The sequence below is a fragment of the Python bivittatus genome, unplaced genomic scaffold (assembly GCF_059951505.1).
Source record: "Python bivittatus isolate LINGU-HERP-01145 unplaced genomic scaffold, Pbiv_v1 ctg000410_np1212, whole genome shotgun sequence".
Lineage (NCBI taxonomy): Eukaryota > Metazoa > Chordata > Lepidosauria > Squamata > Pythonidae > Python > Python bivittatus.
In genome coordinates this window covers 6,366,937-6,392,506 of record NW_028277067.1, presented here as the reverse complement: position 1 = coordinate 6,392,506, position 25,570 = coordinate 6,366,937, and the positions used below count along the sequence as shown (strand labels likewise).

At 39.4% G+C, this 25,570-nt stretch overlaps 1 protein-coding gene across 2 annotated transcripts in view; it reads left to right on the top strand.

The window, feature by feature from the left end:
• LOC103065998 (uncharacterized) overlaps window positions 1-25,570 on the top strand; it is a 36,206-nt gene that overhangs the window by 1,005 nt on the left and 9,631 nt on the right. Inside the window, exons 2-19 of one of the 2 annotated variants that reach the window (XM_088143435.1) lie at window positions 139-278; window positions 5,557-5,667; window positions 7,505-7,573; window positions 7,890-7,958; window positions 8,926-8,982; window positions 9,898-10,089; window positions 11,525-11,884; window positions 14,592-14,711; window positions 15,654-15,695; window positions 16,662-16,688; window positions 16,804-16,875; window positions 17,659-17,703; window positions 18,020-18,091; window positions 19,254-19,295; window positions 21,239-21,266; window positions 21,815-21,867; window positions 24,468-24,602; window positions 25,009-25,071. In XM_088143435.1, the coding sequence (XP_087999561.1) occupies window positions 139-278; window positions 5,557-5,667; window positions 7,505-7,573; window positions 7,890-7,958; window positions 8,926-8,982; window positions 9,898-10,089; window positions 11,525-11,884; window positions 14,592-14,711; window positions 15,654-15,695; window positions 16,662-16,688; window positions 16,804-16,875; window positions 17,659-17,703; window positions 18,020-18,091; window positions 19,254-19,295; window positions 21,239-21,266; window positions 21,815-21,867; window positions 24,468-24,602; window positions 25,009-25,071 (1,697 nt within the window). The remainder of the gene's footprint in view (window positions 1-138; window positions 279-5,556; window positions 5,668-7,504; window positions 7,574-7,889; window positions 7,959-8,925; window positions 8,983-9,897; window positions 10,090-11,524; window positions 11,885-14,591; window positions 14,712-15,653; window positions 15,696-16,661; window positions 16,689-16,803; window positions 16,876-17,658; window positions 17,704-18,019; window positions 18,092-19,253; window positions 19,296-21,238; window positions 21,267-21,814; window positions 21,868-24,467; window positions 24,603-25,008; window positions 25,072-25,570) is intronic. The other variant, XM_088143436.1, reaches the window with a different exon arrangement.

Sequence of the window (25,570 nt, the reverse complement as noted above, 5' to 3'; positions counted from 1 at the left end):
TGTGTAATTGATATTGTGTCTTCTTCTCTATCGTCCTTCTCTCTTCCACTCTTGGAAAATCAATGTGCAATTTCATTTATGTTTTGGAAGCATAAATGTGTAGATAGTTTCCAGTCTCCTTTCTCTTTGCTTTCCCAGATGCAAAAACTGATGTGAAGCAGCCTTCTGAGGAGACAGTCCTGAGTAGTTCCATTCCTCGGACTACACCAGATACATTTGAACAGGAAGTTATCACTACTGAACAAATGCTGGACTTGGTGAGCATTTATCATATGGAGGTGAGTCAGATGATAGCTGATTTATGATTTGTGTGGCAACTGAGAAAAATAATAACATTGGGGAGAAGGGTAGTTAGTTATACACATGTTGGCTAGCCTTCTCTAACCTTGTGTTCTCCAAAAGTAAACGTGTGCTGCCTTTCAAAAGTACATGCGCAAAACTGCACATTTGATTAAAAAAAACCAGAATTATGACTTTTCACCAATCTTTATTTTTAAATATTGGTATAAGATGTGCTTAAGGCACATAATATATTCTATATTGTGTGCCATATATATATATATATATATATATATATATATATATATATATATGGCACACAATATAGAATATATTATGTGCCATAAGCACATCTTATACCAATATTTAAAAATATAATATATATATTATATATATATATATATATATATATATATATATATATATAAATGCTTCTTTATGAGTATGCTGATGGTGAATAGAATTCATAACTCACTTGAGGAATGGGCAAAAAGGTGTGTCTGGCAGTTTGTGTGTGTGTGCGCGCGTGCTAGAATAGAAGATATACAGACTGAATCCTTTACAAGTCTTTTGGTTGCTAACTAAACAAGTTTTGAAAATGTAGTTATTATTCATATGAATTGATCGGAAAGTTACATGTCATTATGTGAGATGGTGTTATAAGGAGCAGAAGGAGGATGTATATATCAAAACGCACCCTTCTATAATAATTAATCTGGACTTCCTCATTCCATTTAATTATTATCTTGACTGCAAGCAGTTCAGAACCATCACACTACAATCTAATCTACACAAAATGATCTCAGGTACATAATTGTACGTTTTGGTCAGGGGTGAAGAACTTGGAGCCCTCCAGATATCACTGAACGAAAGCTCCCAACATCTCTAATCATGACTGAAAGCCATAGTTCCACAACATCTCCAGGACTGAAGTTTCCCCATCCCTGATCATCCTTCCCAGCCTGGTTTTATTTTGTTTTTTGCAAGGAGCAAGGGGGAGGCTGCAACCCTCAGAGCTATGTCAGCTAATGGTCAACTAGATGGGGAATTCTCACAAATGTAGTTCCAGTGCCCCTGAACAACACCACTCTAGCCTTTCCTGACTGGAAGCAACTATCTAGAGTTTTAATAGCATTATTTTATATAAACCTGTCCTAAATGAACACTTAATATATTTTGTTACCTGAGGCAAAATAAAACACTGTTCATTCTCATTCCACATACAGAACTTGTCTGCAGTGAGAAGTCAAATCTATTGTCCACTCATCTGAAGAACAATTTAGCTGGGATGGACAAACTGCATAATGCCCATAACACTTCATTCGGTACCTCATGACTGCTTTCCTGCCCCTCCCTTAGCATCTGATAGTTGAGGTGGTTACTTTACTCTAATGGAAGGGACAGATGACTCTCAATTGCATGTGCAACTTTCTGCATGGAAAAACATTCAACCTATCACTGAACTATTGTTTTTCCTTACATATACTACTTTTAGCAATTATGTATAAGTATGTATGCTGCACATATGCCAGTTTATGGCACACAAATAAAATAGCATGGCTTGGTTGTCCTTTAATATCTGTAGTATTTACAATCATAATGGTTAGAGATTGGGTAGAGGCTGGTAAATCACACAGACCTATTATATAGCCCAGAAAGGATTTTTTTTCCCCTGAGGACAAGTGTTGAGCAAATTCCCTCCGTTCCTTCTTCAGGATGCAGTCGTAATAGAAGTAATTATAATCACATCACTAAGGACTAAAAGCAAAATCTATAATGGTGACATATAGAACAACTAGGGTAATATTGTGTGTGTGTTAAAGCAGAAAAGGGAAGTGATTTCTTTGTGCTCCTTATCCATGATATTAAGTGTGTTTCAAAGCTGAAGATTTGTTCATTACGAAATTATGTATGATTGTTTCCTGAAGATGGTGTGTGAGCCCTTGCTTGTGCCTGTCTGTCTCCAAGCATTCTGAAGCTTCCTTATTCCATGTACAAAAAAAGTTAGGAAACTCTCATTTGCAGCTTCCCCCCATCCCCACCCCCTACATACTAAACAAAAGAATCATGCTTACTGGAGCTGCTGTCAGGACTGCATTCATCTATAATATAATATAATATAATATAATATAATATAATATAATATAATATAATATAATATAATATAATATAATATAATATAATATAATATAATATAATATAATATAATATAAATTCAAGTTATATTCCAAAGAGAGTAAAGGGTGAATATGACTGCTGCAAATCCTGTCAGCTGTGTAATGTGGCAAACCTAGGTTTACTGCTTCATGATGGAAGGGACTGTCTTTGCCTCATGAGCTGAGGCTTTGCTTTGAGAATTGAAAGATGTGAAGGAGCAGTACATCTGTATAATGCCATTCAACTCTCCATGGTTTGAACCATTGGCATTTGTGGTACAGTATAGGTCTGGGTTACCCATATGAGTTGGGGCTGAAGGGTCTGCGGATGACCACAGAAGCACAGGCAGAACTGTGTGTGATATAAACAGAGCCAGAGAAATGTATATGCAGCCATATGTTTATGCACACGTGAAAGTCAGAGGCAACTTTTGGGGCATGTCAAAAGTGACAAGATGGTTGAGGATAAATAAGTGGTGGATGGAATCCAAGCCAAAAGCAGGTGTAGGGCCACATATTATCTCTGTGCCATCCCCTTCCTCATTCTTATTTGCCTCTTTCTCTTTAAAATCATCTTCTCACACATGAGCAACAAGCTGAAGAGAAGGGAAGCTGTCTTCTAGCAGATCACTTGCAAAGGACTTCTGACATTAGCCAGGGGAGCATGTAATAAGACTCAGAGCTGTAAATTGCTGATCCTTGATGTAAAGAATTGTCTTTATCCAAAAGAAAGATGACCCAGAATTTAAGATCATTTATGCTCCCACCCACCCAAAAGTGAGAATTGGGGGGGGGGAATACCCTTGTCTTCATCCATTTCCATTGTGGTGTTTGGGGTGGGGGCAGTGACTCCTGGTTACTTCGTGGACAGGTAAACTTTTCTTGGCACTATTGTACAGAAATAGATTGCCACTGCCCTCTTCTGAGATTTTTGTTTTTTAATTTCCTACTCTAAGACTAAGTGGGAATCCCTGGCTCAGATCTACCCAATGTCTAATTGGCTTCCATGTCTAAGGGAGGACTAGAACCAGGGTCTTCCAGCTCCCAATCCAACTCCAACTGTCTGTTTATCTGTTAACATAGTTTCAGTAAATCTAAGATGACGCTCCCGTGTTTCTGCATTTTATGAAATTTTAACTCTGTACAACACCTTGAGACTTTCTGATTCAGTGGCATTACAGTTTATATCTAGTAAAATCATAGCAGCAGCAGCAGTAAATTATCTGGGGGAACCAAACGTTCAAATCTTCTTTCAGTTACAGGCAGCATAATTAATACTCTCCCTCCTTTTGTAGAGTTAGTAGCAGCTGCCTCATAGCTTTCCAGGTTTTCCCCCTGAATCCCACGTGGAAGCTTGAGGTTAAGCCGCTGCTAATTTGAAGTCTCAGGATGCAGAGATGGAGGCCAAAGTCCCAAGGCCAGCCCTCCCACCATGTGACAGACTCTGCTTGCTCTCACTCTCTCTGCGCAATTCCAAATTGCCATTTTCCTTGTGCCTTATCAACACTCAGAGCCTTGTCAGACTCAACAAAGCCTTGAGTCCTGTGGCAGAATGACCTGGACTTGTGGGAGAAACCCTCCCCCCTCCCCTCTCCTCTCTATAGGGCATAAGGATCAAAAATTCAGTAGTGTCCAATGCATGTCTTAATTTGCCCAAAGGAAGACATATATACAGCGACATATATATTTTACTGGCTGGGTTCATGTGTTGCAGTAAGCCACAGAGTAGCTGTTAGATTTGGGCTTAGGTATATAAGCCATTGCTTTTGTAAGCCACGTTTATCACTAAACTTATAATGTAAAGTGACTAGTTTGGCTTGTTAAAAAGCAAGAAGAAGCAAACTGCACTTAGCATAATTATGAACCCAGCCATTCTAACTTCCTAATAATCCTGTGAGGTAAATTAAGCAAAACAGTTGGATCAAAGTCATCCAATAAGCTTCATGGCTAAACAGAGATTCGTTGCTGAATTGTCCAAATTCTCTTTTAACACCTCATCAGACTGATTAAAAGGGCTCATTGGATATCAGAGAGAGGTAAGCTATGAGCGCCTTACATTTGGGTTCATTCCTGTTAGGATTCGGACTTCGTGTCCTTACACATCTGTCATTCTACGTCCAACTCATTTTTAAAAAGAAAAATGGAATAGTAATGATTATTGATTTGCAGTAGTGCCAGCTCCAAAATTCTGGTGCCTTTAATAAGTTCCCTCCCTTTCAAAATGTAGGGTACCTACAAATAAGATGTTTTTGCCCCTTTTTCTAACTTTCTCTGTCATCCTGTACAAACTGAGCAGAGGTCCTATGGCGATGAGAAATGCTTCCCCCCATCATCCTCCAGAGTCAGCCATGTAGCAAGAAAAGCTTAAAAACACACAGTTCCTGGCCTTTTCCAAAGTTTTTTGTATAGCCAATGGTCAGCCTAGAGTTCATTATCGTGTATTAGTAATATGTGTATATTATTAGATTCTTTTGCTTTGTAAAAAGTCCCTTCCTCCCTTTCTCTATAGATGCATGCACACAGGTATACGACTTTTAATTGGGCAGGATAGAAATTTAGCAATAAAACATTTAATTGGGCAGAATAGAAATTTAGTAACAATATAGATAAAACTGGATTTTGAGCAAATGCTAAGTTAATTTTATTTCATCACTGAACCATCACACCAAACCTAATCTCACATAGATTAGATAACTGACCTGGATAAAGACAGACTTCATCCCAACTCTACCAGTATATTTATATTCGTATTCTTCAGGCATAGCAGTATTTTCCTCAGATTGTGAAGTGGCTGAAAACAGCCCCTCCTCACATTCAAAAATATGGATACCAAAGCAGAACGTACATCATACCAGAGCCAATGTGCTATGGTAATTAGTGCTATGGACTAAGAATGGGGAAACTCAGATTCACGTTCGTACCCTGCAGTGAAACTCAGTAGGTCACAATGCCCCAGGTGCTGTCTTCCAGCTGGACTTGCCATACACGGTTGTTGTAAAAATAAAATTGTAAGGGCATACTGTCTTGAACTTGTATAGAAGACCTAGATATAAAGCAATAAATTTTAGGATCACAAACTCAGGATCACAAATGAATGCAAATTCTCTCTTTTTTTCCCCAGACTAGTTCATCAAGTATAAAAAAAGAAGAGGCTTTTGATACGAGCTCTCCTTTTTCAATGATCTTTGAGGGCAGTGCTGAGGAAGAAGACTCTGAATTCTTAAGGATCCAGGTAACAATGCTGTAGAAAGGTTGCCCAAATGTCTGTAGACACATCTAATTCTCTGGGTTGGTTTCTGGATTTCTTCATCAGCATTGGCAGACTGACTCAGTCACAACAGTTACTGCCTTTTCCTTCCTCAATCTAGTGCCCTTCAGAAGTGCGGACTCTGCAAGTTCTAGAATTCCTAGTGTGCGTGTCTGAAAGCTATTCTGGCTAGGAAATTTAGGGTTTACCTGCCCAGTGCATTTATAAGACTAATTTCTTAATATTGGTATCGAAATATGTGCAAGCATCACCTCAAAGGCTTCCCCACATCTCAAAAATGTGAGATATAACAACTTCAGTTGTAGGTTGGTTTTACACTGGTTTGATCAGAATCAGTATCACTGCTTCTTTCAGTTATTTTGAAGAGTTATTAGCATACATAGAGCTCTCTGAGACCCAAGGCAAACCTCATAGATGGGCTTTCTGGTGAGAAACTCAGGCACAGAATCCCTTTGGCTGCAGCACCTGAGGATGGGCAAGTCAACAAGAAGCTGCTTCCTACCACCATCCTCACCCATGGCACCAAACCCATGAGGTCTCCCCTCATCTCCTTAGTCACCATAAAGTATCCCTTCCCCAACTGAGAAGAACAACACCAGCATTGCTAAAAATGTGGGGCAAGGAATAGGACAAAGGGCAACTGGGCTCCTAAAGTGACCGCCTTCCCTCTCCTTTCTATGAAATTAGTCATTTTCTGTTTACAGGAAAGGGCTAACAAGTGAGACTTGCAGCAACATGTCATGCCTACTGAATAAACCCAGTCTTCTTTCAGCAGCTTTAATTTCCATCCCAGAGTTGAGGGTTCTCCTTCTCCTTCTCCTTCTCCTTCTCCTTCTCCTTCTTCCTCTCCTCCTCCTCCTTCTGCAAATGTTGGGGATGCTAACACCTTTGCTTTGTATAGATAAAATATATTTAGCTATTTAAGTGGCCACATTTGGAAAGTTGAATTCTAATATTAATACAGACAGGAGAAATTTGCAATTAAAAAATTGCATCAGAACTTAATCATTGTGTGTTACATTAGTGAGGACAAACTCCCTCATTCCCACATCTTTTATCTTAGTTGCACCTGCATTCTCCTCTTCCCTAAAGATCCAAGATTATTGGCTGAACAATCCATGCCTATTAAGCAGATAATGTCTCTCCTTAGTTTGATGGGACTTGGGATTCTATGCCTCCTCCAAGTAACATTTAATAACATAGCCAAACCTCTCATATACCCAAATGTTGCCCAGCTTTAACTGCAGTGACAGAGGAATTGTGACTCTCCAGGCACTGTCGTGAAATTTGGAAGCAAATATAAAAATGGGATTGTGCTCATTATTAAATGATCAAGCACCTCTCTACTCTTCTTTAAAGCACCAGTGTCTTTTCCTGAGATTGAACCTCCCCCTGCACACTTCCAAGCATCTTTCTGGAAACAAATCCAAAAAAGTGCATGGCCCTAATAATAATAATTTGATTCTTTGTATTTCTGGTAGTTGGTATTATGATATTTTGTGATAGCAAAAGTAATTAACCCATTAATTAATAATTGTTCATTCTGCAACAAGGACAGCTGCTTGCATCCCACAGCAGTAAGGAGAAGACCAAAGCATGAGACTGTTGTAAAAGAAACAGATAATTAAACCATTAGTTGTACTTCTGAAACAAAAAGATGTATTTCTTTTCACATCTATAAGAAAATATCTGCACTTTGTTGACTGAGGACTATGCTATTGCAAGTAGGATGGGAGGGACTTAATCTCAGTGAATGCCTTCAAAATGTTGGTTTCCTAACTATTGCCATCTTGCATCTCAGGAGGGTTCAAAAACCTTGACAACTTCAGATCACCAATCCATGATCACTGGGGACATTAAGACAATGCAGGTATGTTGGAGTTGGACCATGAAGACATCATTGCCACTCTGAAAGAAAGGGGCAAGAAAAAAATATCTAATGGAGTGGGTCTGAGAAAACAGGATTTTTTGTTCAATGGGACTTACTTCTCAATAATTATATATAGTATCCCTAACTGGTGAAAATTTAGTTTATAAATATAGCAGCTACAGGGTCTTCCTCTTCTCTAAAAAGATGCTTGCACTTGGGTTCAGTGGGAGATTTTTCCATTGCAGGAAGGAGGAGATTTAGAATTAACTGATGTTTTAAAAATTAATTTCCTTATTACTATTGTTTTTTATCCTAGAAGCCTTCAGAAGTCCTCCTGACTTCAGATCCGCAATCCACTGTCAGAGGGGATTCTGTGACAAAACCAGTACGTTAAAAATTATTATCAGATGTGTATTATACAATACTTATAGCTTGGGGATTATCTGTAGATGGGAGGTTTTCTAGTAGAGGAACTTGTTGATGTGGGTTTTTAGAAGGCTTGTACTGGAAAAGGCAATTCATAAGGCAGTTGGACCTAGTCTACCTCAGACTATATCAACTATAACATCTATGGTCTTCTAAATATGGCTGAATTATATTTGCCATCATCCCTTAATCATCTCCTTCATCACAAGTCCATGAGTTTGGAGGTGCTGCAAGTTGGAATCCAACAATATTTAATGGACTTCAGGCTCTCACCACTGATTTATGGTTTTCAAGATCAGTAAGTTGAACCTGAACCAAAGATGGCTTAAAATAGGCATAAATAGACAGCAAGGAATACTACTGCTGATTTCAAGTAATCTGTATTTTTAACAACCTACAGTTTTTGAAAATTTATCAAAGATGCATCAATGTATTACAATAATTCAGTCAAGATAGGTGCAGGCTACTTTGTTGTTTCTAGGAAGAGCTAAGACAGCATCCCAACTGAATCTGGTTAAAAACATTGGTCCATAGTTGCTCCCACCTAAGTAATATTACTGAATGTGAGGGATCAGTCACATGATTCCACAGGTGTCCATAGAAGGGAAACAAAGGACAGACTGTGCTTTGTACTGCAAACTTACATTCTTGCATGCAATTTTACATGCAATTTTGCAACACAAGTATGAAAGAGTAGAACTTGTGCTCTGATGTCACAATGCATGTTTCATCATTTTGATGTCATCACTGCTACCTGCCAATACTTGTGCATGGTTCATACAGAAATGGGAACTATGTTTTCCATTTGGCCAACATAGTTGGTTATATATTTAAACAAGTACTTGCACGAGGTCGATGTTCCTGTTCTCCCTTACTGCTTTTTAAAGAGATGGTTTATCACTAACTGTTTTTTCTGTCTTCCTTAGATTAATAATACTTCACAGTGTATCTGTCCAGCAATACCTGGTCCTCCTGGTCCAAAGGTGTGCATATTATGTATTCTTTTTTTTTTTCCTTAGCAGAAACAAGAAATATAGGTCCATTTGCAATTTAGCTGGCATCAAGTCTATAGTTGGAAGCTTCTACTCAAAAAAAAGCTGAAAAAAAAAAGTTGAAAAAGCTGCCCAAGACAAGGAAAAAATCTGTTATCTTTCCCAAGTGTATATTAAATCAAATGTATGCTACTTGTGTTACTTACTAACTTAGCCTGTTAAAAATCAATAGAACTGTAACTTGAAGAGTTGCTTGTTAGTCAGAAATTCAACTGTTAGCTTTTCTTTGTGCTGAAAAGAGTAGAAGTTATTAAGCTATATTTACTGTCATGGAGCTGTTAAAGTTAATGGCACAAAAACTCTGCCAGGGGTGCAGTGGAAATGTGGGTTGCTAGAAGACAACTAAAATAGAAACCTTGATGATTTGAGCTGGTTTCCCCAACCTGACATCTTCCAGATACATTTGGATTATAACTCCAAGAATTCTCCTATAGCTGCCTTCCAAACACATCTGGAAGGTACCATGTTGAAAAGGGTTAGATTTGATACTTTAGACTCTTTTGCAAATGATTCCAGTGGAACCCAGTTTCAAAGACTGTTCCCTGAAGGAATGTATGTGGACGCTATTAACCACAAAATATGTGTCTACAAACATCTCCCAGAGGCCTTCTCTGTACCTTTCAGAACAGGTGCATTAAAAAGGGGCAATGAATATCAGGTTTCAGTTGGCATCTGTACAGACTTCTATGCAAGATCTGATGCAAAGAATGTTTGTTCTCCCATAGAGTTTTTAAAGAGAAAGAAAAGAACTTTGCACCACAAGGGTTTGGAATATGACCTTTCATTGCATGTTCTATTGTCAGAATTTGCACGATACTTCTTACCTCAAGTTCTTATCTATGATAGGGAGAAAAGGGTGATCAGGGTCTTCCAGGACAAAAAGGACTACCTGGAGAAGCTGGACAAATTGGCAAACCTGGCCATCCTGGCCTTCCAGGGTTTCCAGGGCCTCCCGGACCACCAGGATCACCAGGTCTACCAGGCTCAACTCTTCCTAAAACAGCAGACTTCACTGATGCCAAGAATGGAGAAGAAAAGGTGAGATTCAGTGATAGACTGGGCACAATAGCAATGTTTTTTCCAATAGTCTAAAAAATACCAGATTCACCAAACAAAGATATTCACTTTTCCATGTCATACAGAATCCACATTATGCTTCAAGACCATTCAGGACGTTATCTATTTTTACTTGCTTGCTGACTTGCTTTGCAGCTGATCTTGAAAACCTGGTGTTGTTTTAGTAAACCAGCGATGATGATAAACCCATTTGTGGCCTCCAAAGCACTCCATAATGGGAAGGGCCAAAAGTGTTCAGCTTTTGTTTGTTTGTTGTGGGGGGGGGGGAGTGGAATGTAAAAAAGAAAAATGGCACCTATAGCCAGGCTTACAACCACAATTCAGCTCACCAGTGTTCCTTCCAAGAGCCTAAAATGAAGAAAGAAGGAAAACATTGTCTCTGCCTGCTCAGTAAAATCATAACTTCACTGGCCACAACTATATAGATCCTAAGCAAGGCAGAAAGAGGAAGTGCAATTCCAAACCAAAAGAAGTCATGTGTTGCCTCCCTCTCCATAGTAAACTTTCTTAAGTAATCTTTATTACTCTGGACTTCCTGATCAGCCTATGCATTATTGGGCTGTACAACATGTGACTGACACAACTTGTGGCCCTGTACTATGGGCCCAACATGTGACAGGAAGGGGGAAACACACCCAGTTTTGCAGACCTAGGCAAGAAACAAATACACTCATATGATGTCCTTTTCAATTCTGTTGCCTGGACAATGATGTTGGTTCAGAATTTTTTTCATAAGGCAAGAAACTTCTCATAAGAATGCCAGGACAAATATTGTAGCAGTTTCTATATTTGTCTGTTTTAGAATACTCCCCGAAATACCACGGCTAGCACTGCCAGTCAGTACTGATGTTTGGTCTTTGGATCATAAAGGGGAGAGGAGAATTAGCAGAAGTGGAGAGATATGGGAAGTTCATACATTAAAGGAAAGAATGTCTGAACCCCACTGTAAAATTCAATAAAAGAGGCAGGGTGATTGTACAGTAGAATCATCCTCTGACAGTTGTAAGTGTTCCCCCTATCCAGATCTGACATAAATTCCTGTTCCAAGTCAGTAGTCTTCTTCCAAACTAACCCGTGTCTAATCTTTATTTTCAGTATTCCTTATTTTTGTTGTTAAATGAGATGCAACAAATGGCATCTCGTCTAGTACTGTACGGCTTGAAATCTGCATATGTGCTTTATACAAAAACAGATTTAACAGATGATTAACATCATTCATGACTATTGTAACTCTTGAGCCTACTTAACTTTTGAGCATCGCTGAAGTGTTTGTCAGGACTATACTGCTGAAGATAGTGATAGTGAGTACAAGGCTGTATGTTTAAATTCCCAGAAGTGCTAAATTAGCCTTTTCTGTTTCTCCAACTGTTTCTCTGTCATCTTCCTGTTTTTCTAGAGAGTCAGTCTTGTAGAAGGGCCTCCTGGCCCACCAGGGTTACCTGGTCTTCCAGGTCATCCCGGACCCCAAGGATACCCAGGACCTGAAGGCCCCCAAGGTCCCCCTGGCCTCCCAGGACACGAAAGCCAGCAGGGGGCTCCAGGGCTTCCTGGGGCTCCAGGCCAGCCTGGTCCTCCAGGAGCCACAGGACCTCCAGGGATTCCAGGCCCAGTGGGGCCAGAGGGTCCTCCAGGAGTCACAGGCCCTGAAGGTCATCCAGGGCTTCCAGGCCAGGTTGGGCCAGCAGGATTACCAGGCTTCCCTGGACCAGAAGGTTCTCCAGGAGCAGATGGGCCTCCCGGAAAGAATGGATTAAAGGTAACCATTGCCTTTGCTATGAGAATTTGGGGACACATGGGTGGAGGAATGAGTTGAGAAAAGCAAAATACAATAACCAAAGGCAGGGGCAGTAATAAGGTTTCTTGGCACCTGTACCTAATGGCAGACATTTTGCTAGCTAGTATATATAAAAGCTAGTTTCTATTATTGAAACACACTCTCTAGCAGAGTCTTCCCCCAAACCATATGCACTCTATAGAACTACTGTTCCCACAATTCCCAGCAGCAAAGTCATTGGTCCTGCTAGGTGGGATTCCTCATGTAACTGGAGAACACTAGATTGGAGAAGGTTGTTCTAGCAGCAGGACGGTGGGTATAATATTCAGATCAGGCGGGACTCTACAAATAGGTGTAGGGAGGCCTCAGCAGCTCTCACTTCTATGAGAAACAAATAAATGATCTACCTCTGGTGAAATTTGATTTAATTTAATTTATCAAATTTACGTGCTGCCCGATTCCCAGCAACTCTGGGTGGTTTACGCATTGTTAAAAACATTTAAAAAACAAGAAAACAACACAAAACAAAAAGGAACAAAGATGGCTGAGATAACAAACCCAAATGGGAACAAAGAAAAAGAAGAAAAGGGGGTTTCAATCACACTTGCCAAATTATTAGGAAAGAAGAAAGCCCCCCACATACACATACACACACACACACAACTGAGGACATCAGGGAAGATGTTGGGTTTATTTCTTCCAGTTTCAATCACATTCCCATGTAGACACCATCTTCATACAGTTCTGAAAGGAAAGGGACTTGGAAATACTGGTTGTGAGGGAACAAACTCTGTTTCCTTCCTTTGAGACTGGACGACTGGAGACTGTCTCTGCTGAGGAAGACTAGAGAGAAGAGAGTTTTGTGATGTGCACCTCTGTACTGAGGTTCCTTGCTGCCCCTTAGGTTTTCCTATGTTTTACACTCCATCTATCTTTTCTTCCCATCCAGTATGATACTGAGCGGGTTACTTGTCTGTTAGGTATTGATGTGAAGGGACCTCAGCCACAGAGAATATCCCTCTGCAAATATTGTCTCCAGTTGTGATTTGTTTTTCCAAATTAAATTAAATTAAATTAAAGTTTTAGAAATCTTGGTTTTTATGTTGTGCTCAGAGGATCCCTGGGGAATCTTTTGAGTTTCTCAGGATCTCCTTAGTGAAAGGAGATGCAGGAATAAATAAGCTTTCCTGAAAAGTGGCTTCAAAACAATTGTCATCCTTCCTCTGCTTTGTGCTGCTGCAAGCGAGCATGGACTTGGATTAGCTCCCAGAACACACAGTGGTTGTCAACAAGACATGATGATAAGTGCATTGCTTGGAGACATATCAGAATTTTTTTTAAAAAAATTATTAGATGCAAAAAAAGCCATTTTGTGTGGTCTGTAACTCACCAAAAGGCAATACATCCTTCTGCAACCTGGGCTGCTCCAGACTTCAGTGATCAGAATTCAGAATTCAATAGCAGAATTCCTTTGCCAGTATGGTAATTGATGAGAACTCTGGAAGCTATAGCATACATGCCTAGAATGTGATCAAATGGTCTTAGCCCTCCCCAACAATATGATTCAACAAATATGTTCCTGCATTCCTATTTATTTGCTTTCATTTTTGCAAAAAGAAAAAAAGGAAGCATTTACATTAGTATTCATCAAAGACTGTTCAATTATCCCACGTACATATCTATTATACGTAATATAGTATATTATAGCATGTGATTTAAATTTGTTTCAATTACTTTAACAAATGAAAATTAAACATGGTTAAGTGGACAGCATTTCTAAACAGTTACCCAGTGATAGAATAGTTGCAGAAAGATATAGAGAAATAGGACTTAACTCTTTTGCAGGGGTATAAATGCAGTCAAAGCAGGGTTGGTAGTTACTTTGGGAAGGGCAGATAGTGGGGCCCTGGGGTGAGCTTTCTGTCTTTGAAGGAAAAAGCCTAGCTGCAGTTTTCTGGAAGACCATCTCACAGAGGTGGCATGGTAGATGTGGCATGGAGCGCCAGGTTGCAGGCATAGTGGACAGCCTCAGTGGGTCCTGAATGGGGAACCACTAGAGACAGAGAAAGAGAAAACACTCTGCTGCCATCTAGTTGTTGTCCTGATTCTTGCAACCCAGATCTGGTAGCCCTAGGATTGACCCAGTCTGCCAACATCCCAACCTACCATTACTTCCATTCCACCCTGGAGAGCAGCTCGGGTGTGCAAGCCGCAGGCATCAGAACAGTAGCCACTAGCTCTGTAATTAAGGATTAATATTGGGGTAAGAGGCCACACCAAAGAAGTTGGCCTTCGGGGCTCTAATTATATCCTTGCTCCTCTTCAGTTCATCTATATCAGTGGCTATTACCACATCTTCTGGCTGGCACATGATGTAGTTAAGTTATTGATCTGAATTCTTTGATAGAATGACAAGATGGCAATATAGCAATTATTTTTTTTGTAGAATCAGAGATTGTAGACATTCCACTCTCAATATATTAAATGCAAATTGATGTAAAATGCTTACGTTACTGTCATACAATGGCAGAAACATAGGCTGTGCCTTCCAAAGTACTTTGAACCAAAGACAAGTCAGCAGATATAAATATGAAAGAAACAAAGAACTCAGAGCTGATTGTTACTTTATGAGACCTGATTTTTTTTCTTTGGACTTGGCATGATTAGTCTGGATGTTGAATCCTTTCAGGGTGAGAAAGGAGACCCCGGTGAACAGGGGCTGCCAGGCAAACCAGGACAGATTGGAGAAAAGGGATCTCGGGGTCTACCTGGCCCTATAGGGCCCCCTGGAGCACCTGGCAATCATCAGGTGAGTAGAACTGACCCAGCCCTCAGCTAGCACACAACTTCCTCTTTGTTCTCCATGCAAGGTTATTCAGTTGTCAAAGAGAATGTGAAATGACATCTAGAAGCAAAGATGTATGTGCTTACTCCATTTTTTTAAAGCTATAAACCTGAAAATATACAAATGCCTTGTTTATTTTGGGGACAGGGTGGGCAGCCCACAGCCTGTAAGCCAGATGTGCCCCCCTCCCCTTATTTGCAGTCCCTAAAGGCTCCCAGAATGGGAAGGGCAGAAATTGTCCAGCTCCCTTTTTGGATTTTGTTGGGGCAGGGGGGTTAAGGGGCAAAATGACCACCTTAAGCCTTAGCCTTTAAAAGACTGAAAATCCAAAGAATCAAGGTGATTTTCCCATAGCAGGGAAGTTTAAGAGGGCAAATGGATGCTTTTTGTCCTCTTCCTAAGGCACACAAACACAAAAAGTCCAACTTTTCAGCTGTACCAATTCTAGTGATATGACAGTGTCACTAGGCATGTTTCCTGCGTCCCTTCAGCAAGGCAGAAAGTCATAGAAGTAAAAGGATTTTCTACACTTCTTTTGGATAAAAGAAAGGATCCTAAAAGTCAAATGGTTTTGTTTCTTTTTTTTTTTGGTTTCCACCAATTCACGTCCCTTTACAAAACTATTTTTTGCTATTCTCCTCCCTCTGTCCACTCCTCTAAACCTCTTATTCCTGGGGAGGAGAGGAGAAACTGTATAAGCAAAACTTCTTTTTGAATACACAGATATATTCAGGATAATTCTTAATTGTCTCTGACATGGTTTATCTGTCTTGCCTCTAGCCATAAACACAGCAATCTGACAACAGTGTACATAACAAAGGTTAAAGGTTTTGTTATCTGCACACTGATAATAGGAATTGGGGTATTCCTATGGGCTGCACTGATACCTTCTCTTGTTCTTTGTAGTGTAACTCTGAACCAAGCCTTCAAGGGGTTCCTGGTCCTAAGGTGAGTATTCATCTTAACCATGCCATATGGCTACTGGCTGTCCTTCCAGTTGGCCCGCAAGTCATCACATATCCATTGGATTCAGACTTCCTAGAGCGGTGTTTCTCAACCTTGGCCACTTTAAGAGGCCACTTTATGCTGGCTGGGGAATTCTGAGAGTTGAAGTCCACACCTCTTAAAGTGGCCAAGGTTGAGAAACACTGTCCTAGAGTAAGGGAACACAAGCTGCAATCCCAGGAGTGCATATATCTCCTTAAAGCTTCAGTAACACTCAGAGACCCTCCTTAAGTTATAATTGTCCATGTGATAATACAGAAAGTGATTGAACGTATGAGGAGAAATCCTGTTAATCTATTGAATTAAATTTCAATGAATCAAATTTAGTTTTTTCTTCTTGGCCAGGAAATATTCAACAGCCATAGGGGGCCCAGAACAATAGACAACCTAAGGCCCTCCAGCTATTGCTGATTTACAACTCAGCATCCTTCACCATTGGCCTTGTTGGCTGGAACTGCTGGGAGCTTTAGTTCAAGAACATCTAGAATGTCACAAGGTGCCCATCCATGCCAAAAAGTCTATGTCAGTGCTCCTAGTGGTTTACAGCGAAACAGCAATGATAGCGTTAACAACCATTGTTTGAAAACTCCCAGAGTTAAACGAGCCTTTACAATGGATAAATACTCACTAAACTAATAATAATAATAACTTCTTAAAGATAAGGAGGAGGAGATTCCTATGGAGAGAGCTACAACAGCCACAGCCCAGATGCGTTCCAGCTTTTAAAATGAAATCCATAAGCCATACTCTCTCATTTCCACCACAAATGTCGTTTTGTAGTGTAAAGAGCAGTTCCTTCACTTCCAAGTGCTACTTCCCTGTCTTTCTTGCTTATAAGCTTACTTCAAGGGAGGCAAGACCAAGAACTTGCAATCCTACCACCTGATTTTTTGTTTGATTTCTTTGCAGGGTGAAAAGGGAGACCCAGGAAAACTGGTACATAGTCCTAGAAAACGGGATCCCCATCCTTCAAGGCCCATTGATGGAAAAGAAATTATTTTTATTTTGCTTTAAAACTTTCTAGAAGGCTCAAAATGCTACTTTTCCACAGGATTGCCACAGCTGCTGCAAGGAAGCAAGCAGTGACCCACCTGATTCTTGGGTGCCTTTTCTCTACCAAGAGGTATGTTAGAGCAGTGTTCCTCAACCTTGGCAGCTTGAAGATGTTGTGGACTTCAACTATGCTGGCTGGGGAATGTCTGGGAGACCACACATCTTCAAGCTGCCAAGGTTGAGGAACACTGTGTTAGAGGAATGCATGTCCCAGTTTGAATAGTTGGTCTAACACTGAGAAAGTAGTGCTTGAGGTCCTCACTTCTAACCAACATAACTTTTTCTCTCACCCTTTCTTTCTGGAATATCTAGGGGAAATTTGGGAAACTGGTGGACAGAGTTTTTATTCCAAGATGGGCTTGGCAAATAATAATAATAATAATAATAATTATTATTATTATTATTATTATTATTATTATTATTATTCCTCCTCCTCCTCCTCCTCCTCCTCCTCCTCCTCCTTCTTCTTCTTCTTCCCATTTATATAGCCACTTCACCAAGTGGAGAGAAGCCTAAAGGCACAATATAGTTTGATTTCTCTTAGAGGAGCAAACTCTGTAGGTTTTTAGAGGTTAAATGTAGGAACATTTAACACACACACCCTCTTTCTGCTTCTCTCAATTCAAGTGGTTTTCTTCTTCTAGTTATATAGTGGGCTTAAACCTCCTTTGGTTGCTGATAGATGTCCATTTCAGGATGAAAACGTACAGCTCTGTAAGATAGAATTTTCCCCATCATTATTAAAATAAATTAAGGAATTGTTTAAGTCAATATATTGTAGGAAGGTGCAATGTGTCAGTACCAATGACTAGTCATACAGTTTACTTCCTTTTTTTCTCTCTCTGTCCTCCAGAATGTCAAAGGAGACACAGAAATATATGGTGCAGTTGTCAACCATGTAAGTCATATCCAATCTGTCATCATTTCCAAATATTTGTCACTTTAAAAAAAAGTATGTTGCCTTTTGGTCTTTGGGATTTCTTAAATCCCGCCCTGGCTTTTTCCTCAAAGAAAATTCCATGTCTGAATGAGCTGTGCATCCTGTCATACTGTATCTCCAGAATGCTTCTACAGTCTACAGTGGTAGAACATTGGCGTCTATGGATCTGTCACATGAAACACATTCGCAGATAGGAATTACAGGAAATAATCAATCTCTGCAAAGCTTAATTTCAAAATGTGCAAATAATAGCTATTATCTCCCTTCGTTCTAGGGTCCTCCGGGCCCCCCAGGAAATCCTGGTCCTCCAGGCCCTCCTGGGCCACCTGGTGTCCTTTATATCAATGTAAGTTAACTCTCCTATTTAATCCTGCCAACCCTCGGCTATTCGGTCTTTTCCTCTTTGATGGATTTTCTCTGGAACGGAATGGTGGTTTGTTGGAGGACAAGGTTACAAATGGAAGATGCTTAGATACCTTGTAAAATTCTGTGAACAAGAAAGAATCCTTCCCTCCACTCCTCACCCCCTTGTGATTTATAGAATCTTCTAGTGTCAATGAGGCAATAAAAGCTTGTCTCATTGCTATTATTTTGGCACAATGTTTAGATAACTGTATAAGATGCTATAACTCACTATGGCACTGTTTCTCAACTTCAGCAACTTTAAGATATCTGGGCTTTAACTCCCAGAATTCCCGAGGCAGCAGGCTGGCTGGGGAATTCTGGGAGTTGAAGTCCACACATCTTAAAGTTGCTAAAGTTGAGAAACACTGCCCTATGGGGATCCTATCTCAAGGCAGAACAATTATACATCAATGCCTTACTATCTGGAAGCACTCATCGTATGCCACGTTATTAGGGGCAGAGGGAAAATCAAGCATTTTATGGAAAACTAGAAATCCAGCTCTTTAGCTATTTTCAGGGTTCATTAAATCTTACTCATAGTGATAATTCATACCATTGGTTGCTGTTAAGGAACACTGGCATCTTTTGGAAATGGAGGCAATTTGGGCACATAAGCAGTGAATAAGAGAGAAGGAAAACCCCTTCATTGCTTGCTCTTGCATCTGTTTTCATCTGCTATGGAATCCCAGAGAGACATTTATTTTCCAGTATGGGGATCAAGTAGTACCATCCACAGGAGAAGGCTAGTCTCCTATGAGAGATGAATGATAGGAATATCGAAAAGCTCTTTTGCCTTTGAGGATTCAAACCTGCATACAGTGGGACTGACCTTTATGAGCAGAACAAAAGAATGGATCATAGTTTCCCTTTAAAGGTAGATAATATTTAAAATACAGAAGGAACGTGCTGCTCAGCCCATGTCAGAATGACTAAGTTCTTAGTAGCTCAGATCCAAAGTTGAAATGAAATAGGAAGTTAATTAGTACTTTAGGAAATGGGAATGTCTCTCTTGTTCGGAAAAACTTAATAAGGAAATGGGGGGGAAGGAAAATATCTTCTTCTTTGATTTGTATGCTTTATAACAGCTAATTGTACCTTTCCAGAGAGTGTACCCAGTCCGACCCAGGCCACATTGCAAGCAGCCGGTGAGTTGATTGAGTCATAAAGTTGCCTCATATCATGCAAAGGCAGGTACCCTGTAGGTTCCCCAAAACATTGTTTATTAAAGAAGGCCAATAAGATCTATCTGAGAAACAAACAATAAGAACATGTCCTGCACAAAACTTTCAAGCAACGGCAGTTGATCTGGAGGTGGCAACCTTGATAGTACATTGAGGTACTTCTAGATGGACTTCTAGTCCCACCAATTCAAAGATAGTGAACAGTTCTTCCATGTTCCCCTCCTTACAGGATTTTCTGTGATTACACAAAGTAACATTGTCTGTACCCCCATCCCAATCCCTTGGACAATTCCACACACAACAAAAATCTTACTTGAGGTTACCCTGAGGTCCTAGCAGCTGATAATTCTCTTCTGCCAAGTCTGCCCATATGTTTTACCAACTGGAGCAAGAAGCTTCTTTGGGAGGGTAGAGAAAAGTTTAGCATAGAAAAGAATATAGGGAGAAGAATTAGCCCTTCCCCCTATTGTTGTTTCAGTCTAAGTGCCTTGCCAATAGTTCTGCTGTCAGAACTCTCATACCATCTCTCAACTGACTTTTACAATACCTGTAGCACAGACAGTCCTCTACTTATGAACTTTCGAGTTACGAACTTTCGCCAATACGAACAAACCTACAGTAACTCCAACAATTAAAGTCCCAGAAGGAAGGTCCCAGAGATTTATGGCACACATCCATATGCCTGAGTGTATGTATGCGGCGCACCATAAACTTCCAGGCATACATATGCACGGCACTGTGGTTGGACTTACAAACAAAATGGACTTACGAACAGCCTCTTGGAACGTCACCTGTTCATAAGTAGATGACTGTCTGTATCTGGAATTATGATTGGTAGCGTGTGACTTGGGTTTTTCTCTACTATTCCAAGATTCCTTAGATGTAGAAGAGACATTTATGTAAAATATACCTTTAAACTTCATTTGGCAAGTGTAATAAAGTTACAACAGCCAAAATAAATAGGAAAGGCTGGTTCTTCGTAAAAATTAATTCTGCTGTTCCTAGATTCCAAGAAGCTACAAGGGACAAAATGAGGTTAAATAACCTCTTGCTCAATGGGAAAAAGCAAACTAAAAAGTGATTTAATCAATAGCTCCAACCCTGCACTGAGAAAGTATTGCTGCTCACTGGGTTATACATATAGCTTGACTAATATTTTCATTTCTTTATTACTGAATGTATATCTCACCTTTCTGCTTATTCCAGTACTCAAGGCAGCTTACAACAAAAATACAAACAAAACAAAATTAATACAATTAGAATCAACATTTTAGAAGCCATTATAATAATTAATTGTTAAAAGCTTGGTGAAAGAAATATGTCTTTTATATATGTGTGTGTGTATACATAAATTTCATTAAAAGTTTTAAAAAAGAAGATAAAAACTAACAAAAACGAATATAACATAAAGAAAAAAAGAAAGACAAAGAGAAAGACAAAAGTGCAAAAAGAAAAGAAGAAAAGAAATATAAAGGAAAAAAGAAATAAAAAAGAAGCTTCCAATTTTCTTTGCAGCAAATACAAGTATGATTACAAAATAATCTTACTCTATGGTTACAAAAAGAAAAGCTCTCTTTTTCTCTATTATCTTTTTTTTCTTCATCATCAAACCCAGAAATCATCAGTTCATTTTTTTTCTGTTTCATGCAAAAAGCCTATAAGGGGTTTCCAGTCAGACATAAATGTAGATATTGTCTTTTCTTTAATCAGGGAAATCAATTTAGCCATCTCTGCAAGCTCCATCATCTTTACCAACCACTCCTCCATTGTGGATAGTGCCAAACCTTTCCACCTTTGAGCATATAATAATCTCACTGCAGAAAGAAATATGTCTGTACAATCTTTCAAAATATTAGGAGCCATTCCCCCTGTGACGTAGCATCAATCTCCTCTCTTATTTCTTCCAGGTGAACCAGGATCCATGTTTGGATTCAGGTACGATCCTATTCCTCTTTGTAATTGAAACAGAAATATATCCAAATTTTAGTGTGCAAATGCCTTGCATGACTTCCTCAGTTTTTCCTAATCTGGCTTCCCTCTGTTGGCAACCTATCAATCCTGCAATCCGTAGGCCTGATTGATCTGATGTTTTCTCTGGCTATGCAGCCTACTACACCTATCGTTCCTAGGTGAATTGTCAAGCTTGAGTTACAACAGAGAAGTAGAAGAACATAGGTACAAAACAGGTTCAAGTTACTCAAGGGCAGCCTGACTTGGCATTGGCAGGCAGTTAAAGGGAAATGTTGCCGTCCTTGCTCAGAGTATTTGTGGGGAAAGATGAGCTGCTTCCTGCCCTTACGTACCCTCTTCTGTTCCAGGTTGGCATGAATTTAGTGTTCAGGAAGTGTTTGGTCCCCAAGCAGTCCTAATATATCTGTAGGAAAGAGGGCAAATTCCTGGTTCTTGTACAGCAAAATATTTATATTCTGGGAGGGAGGGAGAGAGGGAGGGCATGTTCATTCAAACTTGCTTTTGTGACGCAGATACAGAGCTGCCCCTGAAGGATTCTTCCTACAGAAGCCAGAACGGATATAAGGTGTGTTACTGCCATGAGTTTCTCCATTTTGATTTATCTCCCAAACTCAGGCAGAGATGGGCAAATATCTGGGGCTACAGGCTGAACTTTTGTTATTTTCTTTAAAACTGGCTTCTGGGAGCTATACGGAGGTTTGGCTATGATAGCCAGATGTCATCAGGGGGTGGCAGTTGCATTGGTTACCCATTTATTTTCTCTTGATTTTTTATAAGATGGTGGAGGAGAGGCTACAGAAAATAGGTGGCTTATTGCACATATTTTGCTATTTTAATTGTAAAAATAAATTAACGTTTTCAGTACTGACATTTACCATTTTGTCATATTTCAGTGGCATGATCTTGGGGCACTCTGGCCTAGGGTAAAAAAAATAAATACATGCAGGATCCATTTTTCATAACCATCTCCCATATATCTGCAGTGGGCAACCACTTCTCTATTAAAGTCCATATTCTTTCAGGAATAAGATCATGCTGGGGTTGCACTGATATATGCAATTTGTCTGAACAGTGCTGAATGTTGGTGGAAATAACCATTCTCAAACAGATAGCACTTCTTTAACTTTCAGACACCCTTCTTTTTCTCTCTTCGTCATGTTCTCTTTTTTGAAGGTCTCTCTCTTTCTCTCTCTCTTCCCCCCCCCCCCCAAGCAATAGATGCAGGGAAGGAACAGATAATCCAACATAATCCAAGAGACACACACAGCCCTAGGGCCAGATGCTAATTTCTTCCATGCACATAGGATTAAATATTTCTGGTGACAAGCTGTGGCTTCCAGTCAAGCTTGTCATTTGGCACGTCTCCTGTATATTAAACCCTGCTATTGAAAGTAAGGGTGCTTTTGTAGGAAAATAGCTTAGAAATCAGCCTTCTATACTTGTCTCCCTCCACTCAAACACTCTTCCTCCTCATCCCATCCTATCCCATCCCGAGTATTCAGTTTCCTTGGCTGTATCCTTCTATTTTTTTTAAAAAAAATTGTCTTTGTATTTGTTTTGAAACAATGAATAAAGTTGTTGTTTCCAAAGGAGTTTGTAATGACGAGATTCAGGAGATCAGTTAAAGCAAGTTAATGTATACAGGCAGATTAATGTGTACAGTACAGTAGAGAGAGCTGCTTGGACAGTTGGACAAAGGTGATAGTGACTGCTTTGCATATCTCTGTGGAGAATCAGTTTTACCATACATGCATAAAGGAATAATTCTTTAATTAAAAAGAGTGCTGTTAGATCATTGATCTAAATACATATAAGAAAATGTTCTTTCTACTGCAAATCATAAATGGAGAAAAGGTAGGCAGAAGAGAAGCAAAGTTAAGCTCAAAATATTAAAATATTAAAGCACATTTTAAAGAACCTGCTTGGTGTAGTGGTGAAGGCACCAGGCTAGGAACCGAGTGAGTCCTAGTCCTGCCTTAGGCACAAAGCCAGCTAGGTGACCTTGAGCCAGTCACTCTCTCTCAGCCCTGGAAAGGAGGCAATGGCAAAACCACTTTTGAAATCTTGCCAAGAAAACTGCAGGGACTTGTCCAGGCAGTTACCAGGAGTCAACGCTGACTTGAAGGCACCGGGGAAAAAAAAGCATTTTTTAAAGTGTATGCAGGTGTACAAAACAATGTGTGCTCCAAGGGAAGCAATACCTTTCCCAAACCACTTTCCCCAATATCTTTCTCTGAATCTTTTTGTCTGTTCATCAGGCCTCGGACTAAGACTGCCTCCAGAACAACCTTTTCTTGTGCAATTTTCATTACAGTAATTTCATGAAATATCCCGGCAATATTGTCATCGTGTGGTCATCAATCAATATTTTTATTCTCTTTTATCTTATTTTTTCTCTTGATAATCTGTTTAGGCAGAAAGAACCAGATTAGAAATACTTCCCTTCTCTGCTCACTCCCTTGAATATCCCAGTTCTTGTGTGCATGTGCTCAAATGTTTAATATACTTCGATGCACCTATTCTTTTTTCAATGTTTTAAAAAAAATCCCTTTTGAATAGATCTTTAATTGATACAAACATTGGCCCACATTGCTTACTGTATATAAAAGAAGAAAGAATATATTGTCTTCTTTCAAATTACTGTATACTATTTGGATAAAAAAAAAATCTCCAGTTTAAAACTGCATGCTCCCTGTTTCAAAGATGGTGTTTGTATTATGCATTTAGGACTAAACCTTAGGATAAAAGTTCAGGACCTCACAGTTCAGATATCCTCCAATCGATCAAACAGATCCAGCATCCTGAATTGATATAGACCCATCAGGGCTGATGATATTTACCATGTTATTTTTTTACTCCTTCTTTTAAAAAGATGGGAGCATCCATCTAGATATGTACCATGCTTTGTTACAGATGCTTATATTGTTTTTATTATAAAATAATGATTTTCTATAAAAGATAAATATAGTTGTCCAAGATGGTAGCTGCAACACTTGCAAGTCAGAGAGATGTTGTACCTTTTAGGAATAGGTTATAGCTCTATCAAACATCAAAATTGTCTTACTAATCCAAAAACATTTACAAATATTTCTCAGTACAGGCTAGATATGATCCAGTTATATTTTTATTAAAAGAAATGTGCTGTCTTTTCTGCTTTCCTTTCAGCACTCTACCTGGATCTTCAGTTCAAAAGAGATGATGTTGAAATCCACTTCCTCCATTCCTGAAGGCAGTTTGGTCTACATCACTGAAGGGGCTGAAGCTTTCTTCAAGACCCCTAAAGGATGGAGCAAACTTCTGGTAGGAGCCATTAATTAATTTAGTTAGACTAAATTAATTAGTCTACTAATCCCCTTTAGTTTAAAGGGGATTAGTAGAATTTGGTGCAGTATTTAAAGATTATAGAATTACATTATTGGGTTTGCTTTCTTTCCTATTCAGACATCTGATTGGAATTGTGGATTACAGGATGCTGAACTAGATAGGTATTTAGGCTGATGCAGCTGACTTCCTATGTTCCATATTATAAATTGAGAAATATTGTTTTCATTTTTTCAAGGCAGATTAACTACTGAATTTATCAGACACTGGACTTTCATGATAGATCTTAGCTTGCTTACTTGAACTACCTGGCAAGGCTGTTAAATTTTACATTTCTTTCAGTTTAATCTTAAATGAACACTCTATGTGTTTCCTTCTTTATCAGATGGAGGATTCTGAGTCTCTCTTTGCAGCTGATGACCCTTTGGGGCCTATGGAAAAGAATCAGGTAAGGAATTTTCCCAGCATTTTATGTCGTGTCAGTGCCTGCACAATAGTGTTGTTAGATCAGTGTTGTATTTTAGGAATTTGCTTTGGTACAGCAATGGCAAGAAATGGCTTGCAATTCTAAACTTTGCAGAGGGCCATTTAGGTGACATCTTTGAGAAGAAAGTTTGATAATGGTAAAGGTTTGATAATGGTATGCACATGTTTACTGTGTAATCTTTGGGGTTATTTTATCTTAAAATGTGACTTTGTTAGTTGTTTTGAGGAGGCTTTGCCTTGGAAGGTATTATACAATATTTTCAGCAGAAATAATAACAAATGGTTAAGATTAAGTTATACAGCTCCATGGGTTGGGGCATGACTTCTTATTGTTTGAAGGATTTCATCCACTTAATAAAAGCCCGAGGGATAGCTATACAGCTCTCCTTAAGACCCAATGTGACTGAGTTGTTGCCATCTCATCTTTTAGGTACTCTTCTCAGAGCTGCGTACTGAGAAAA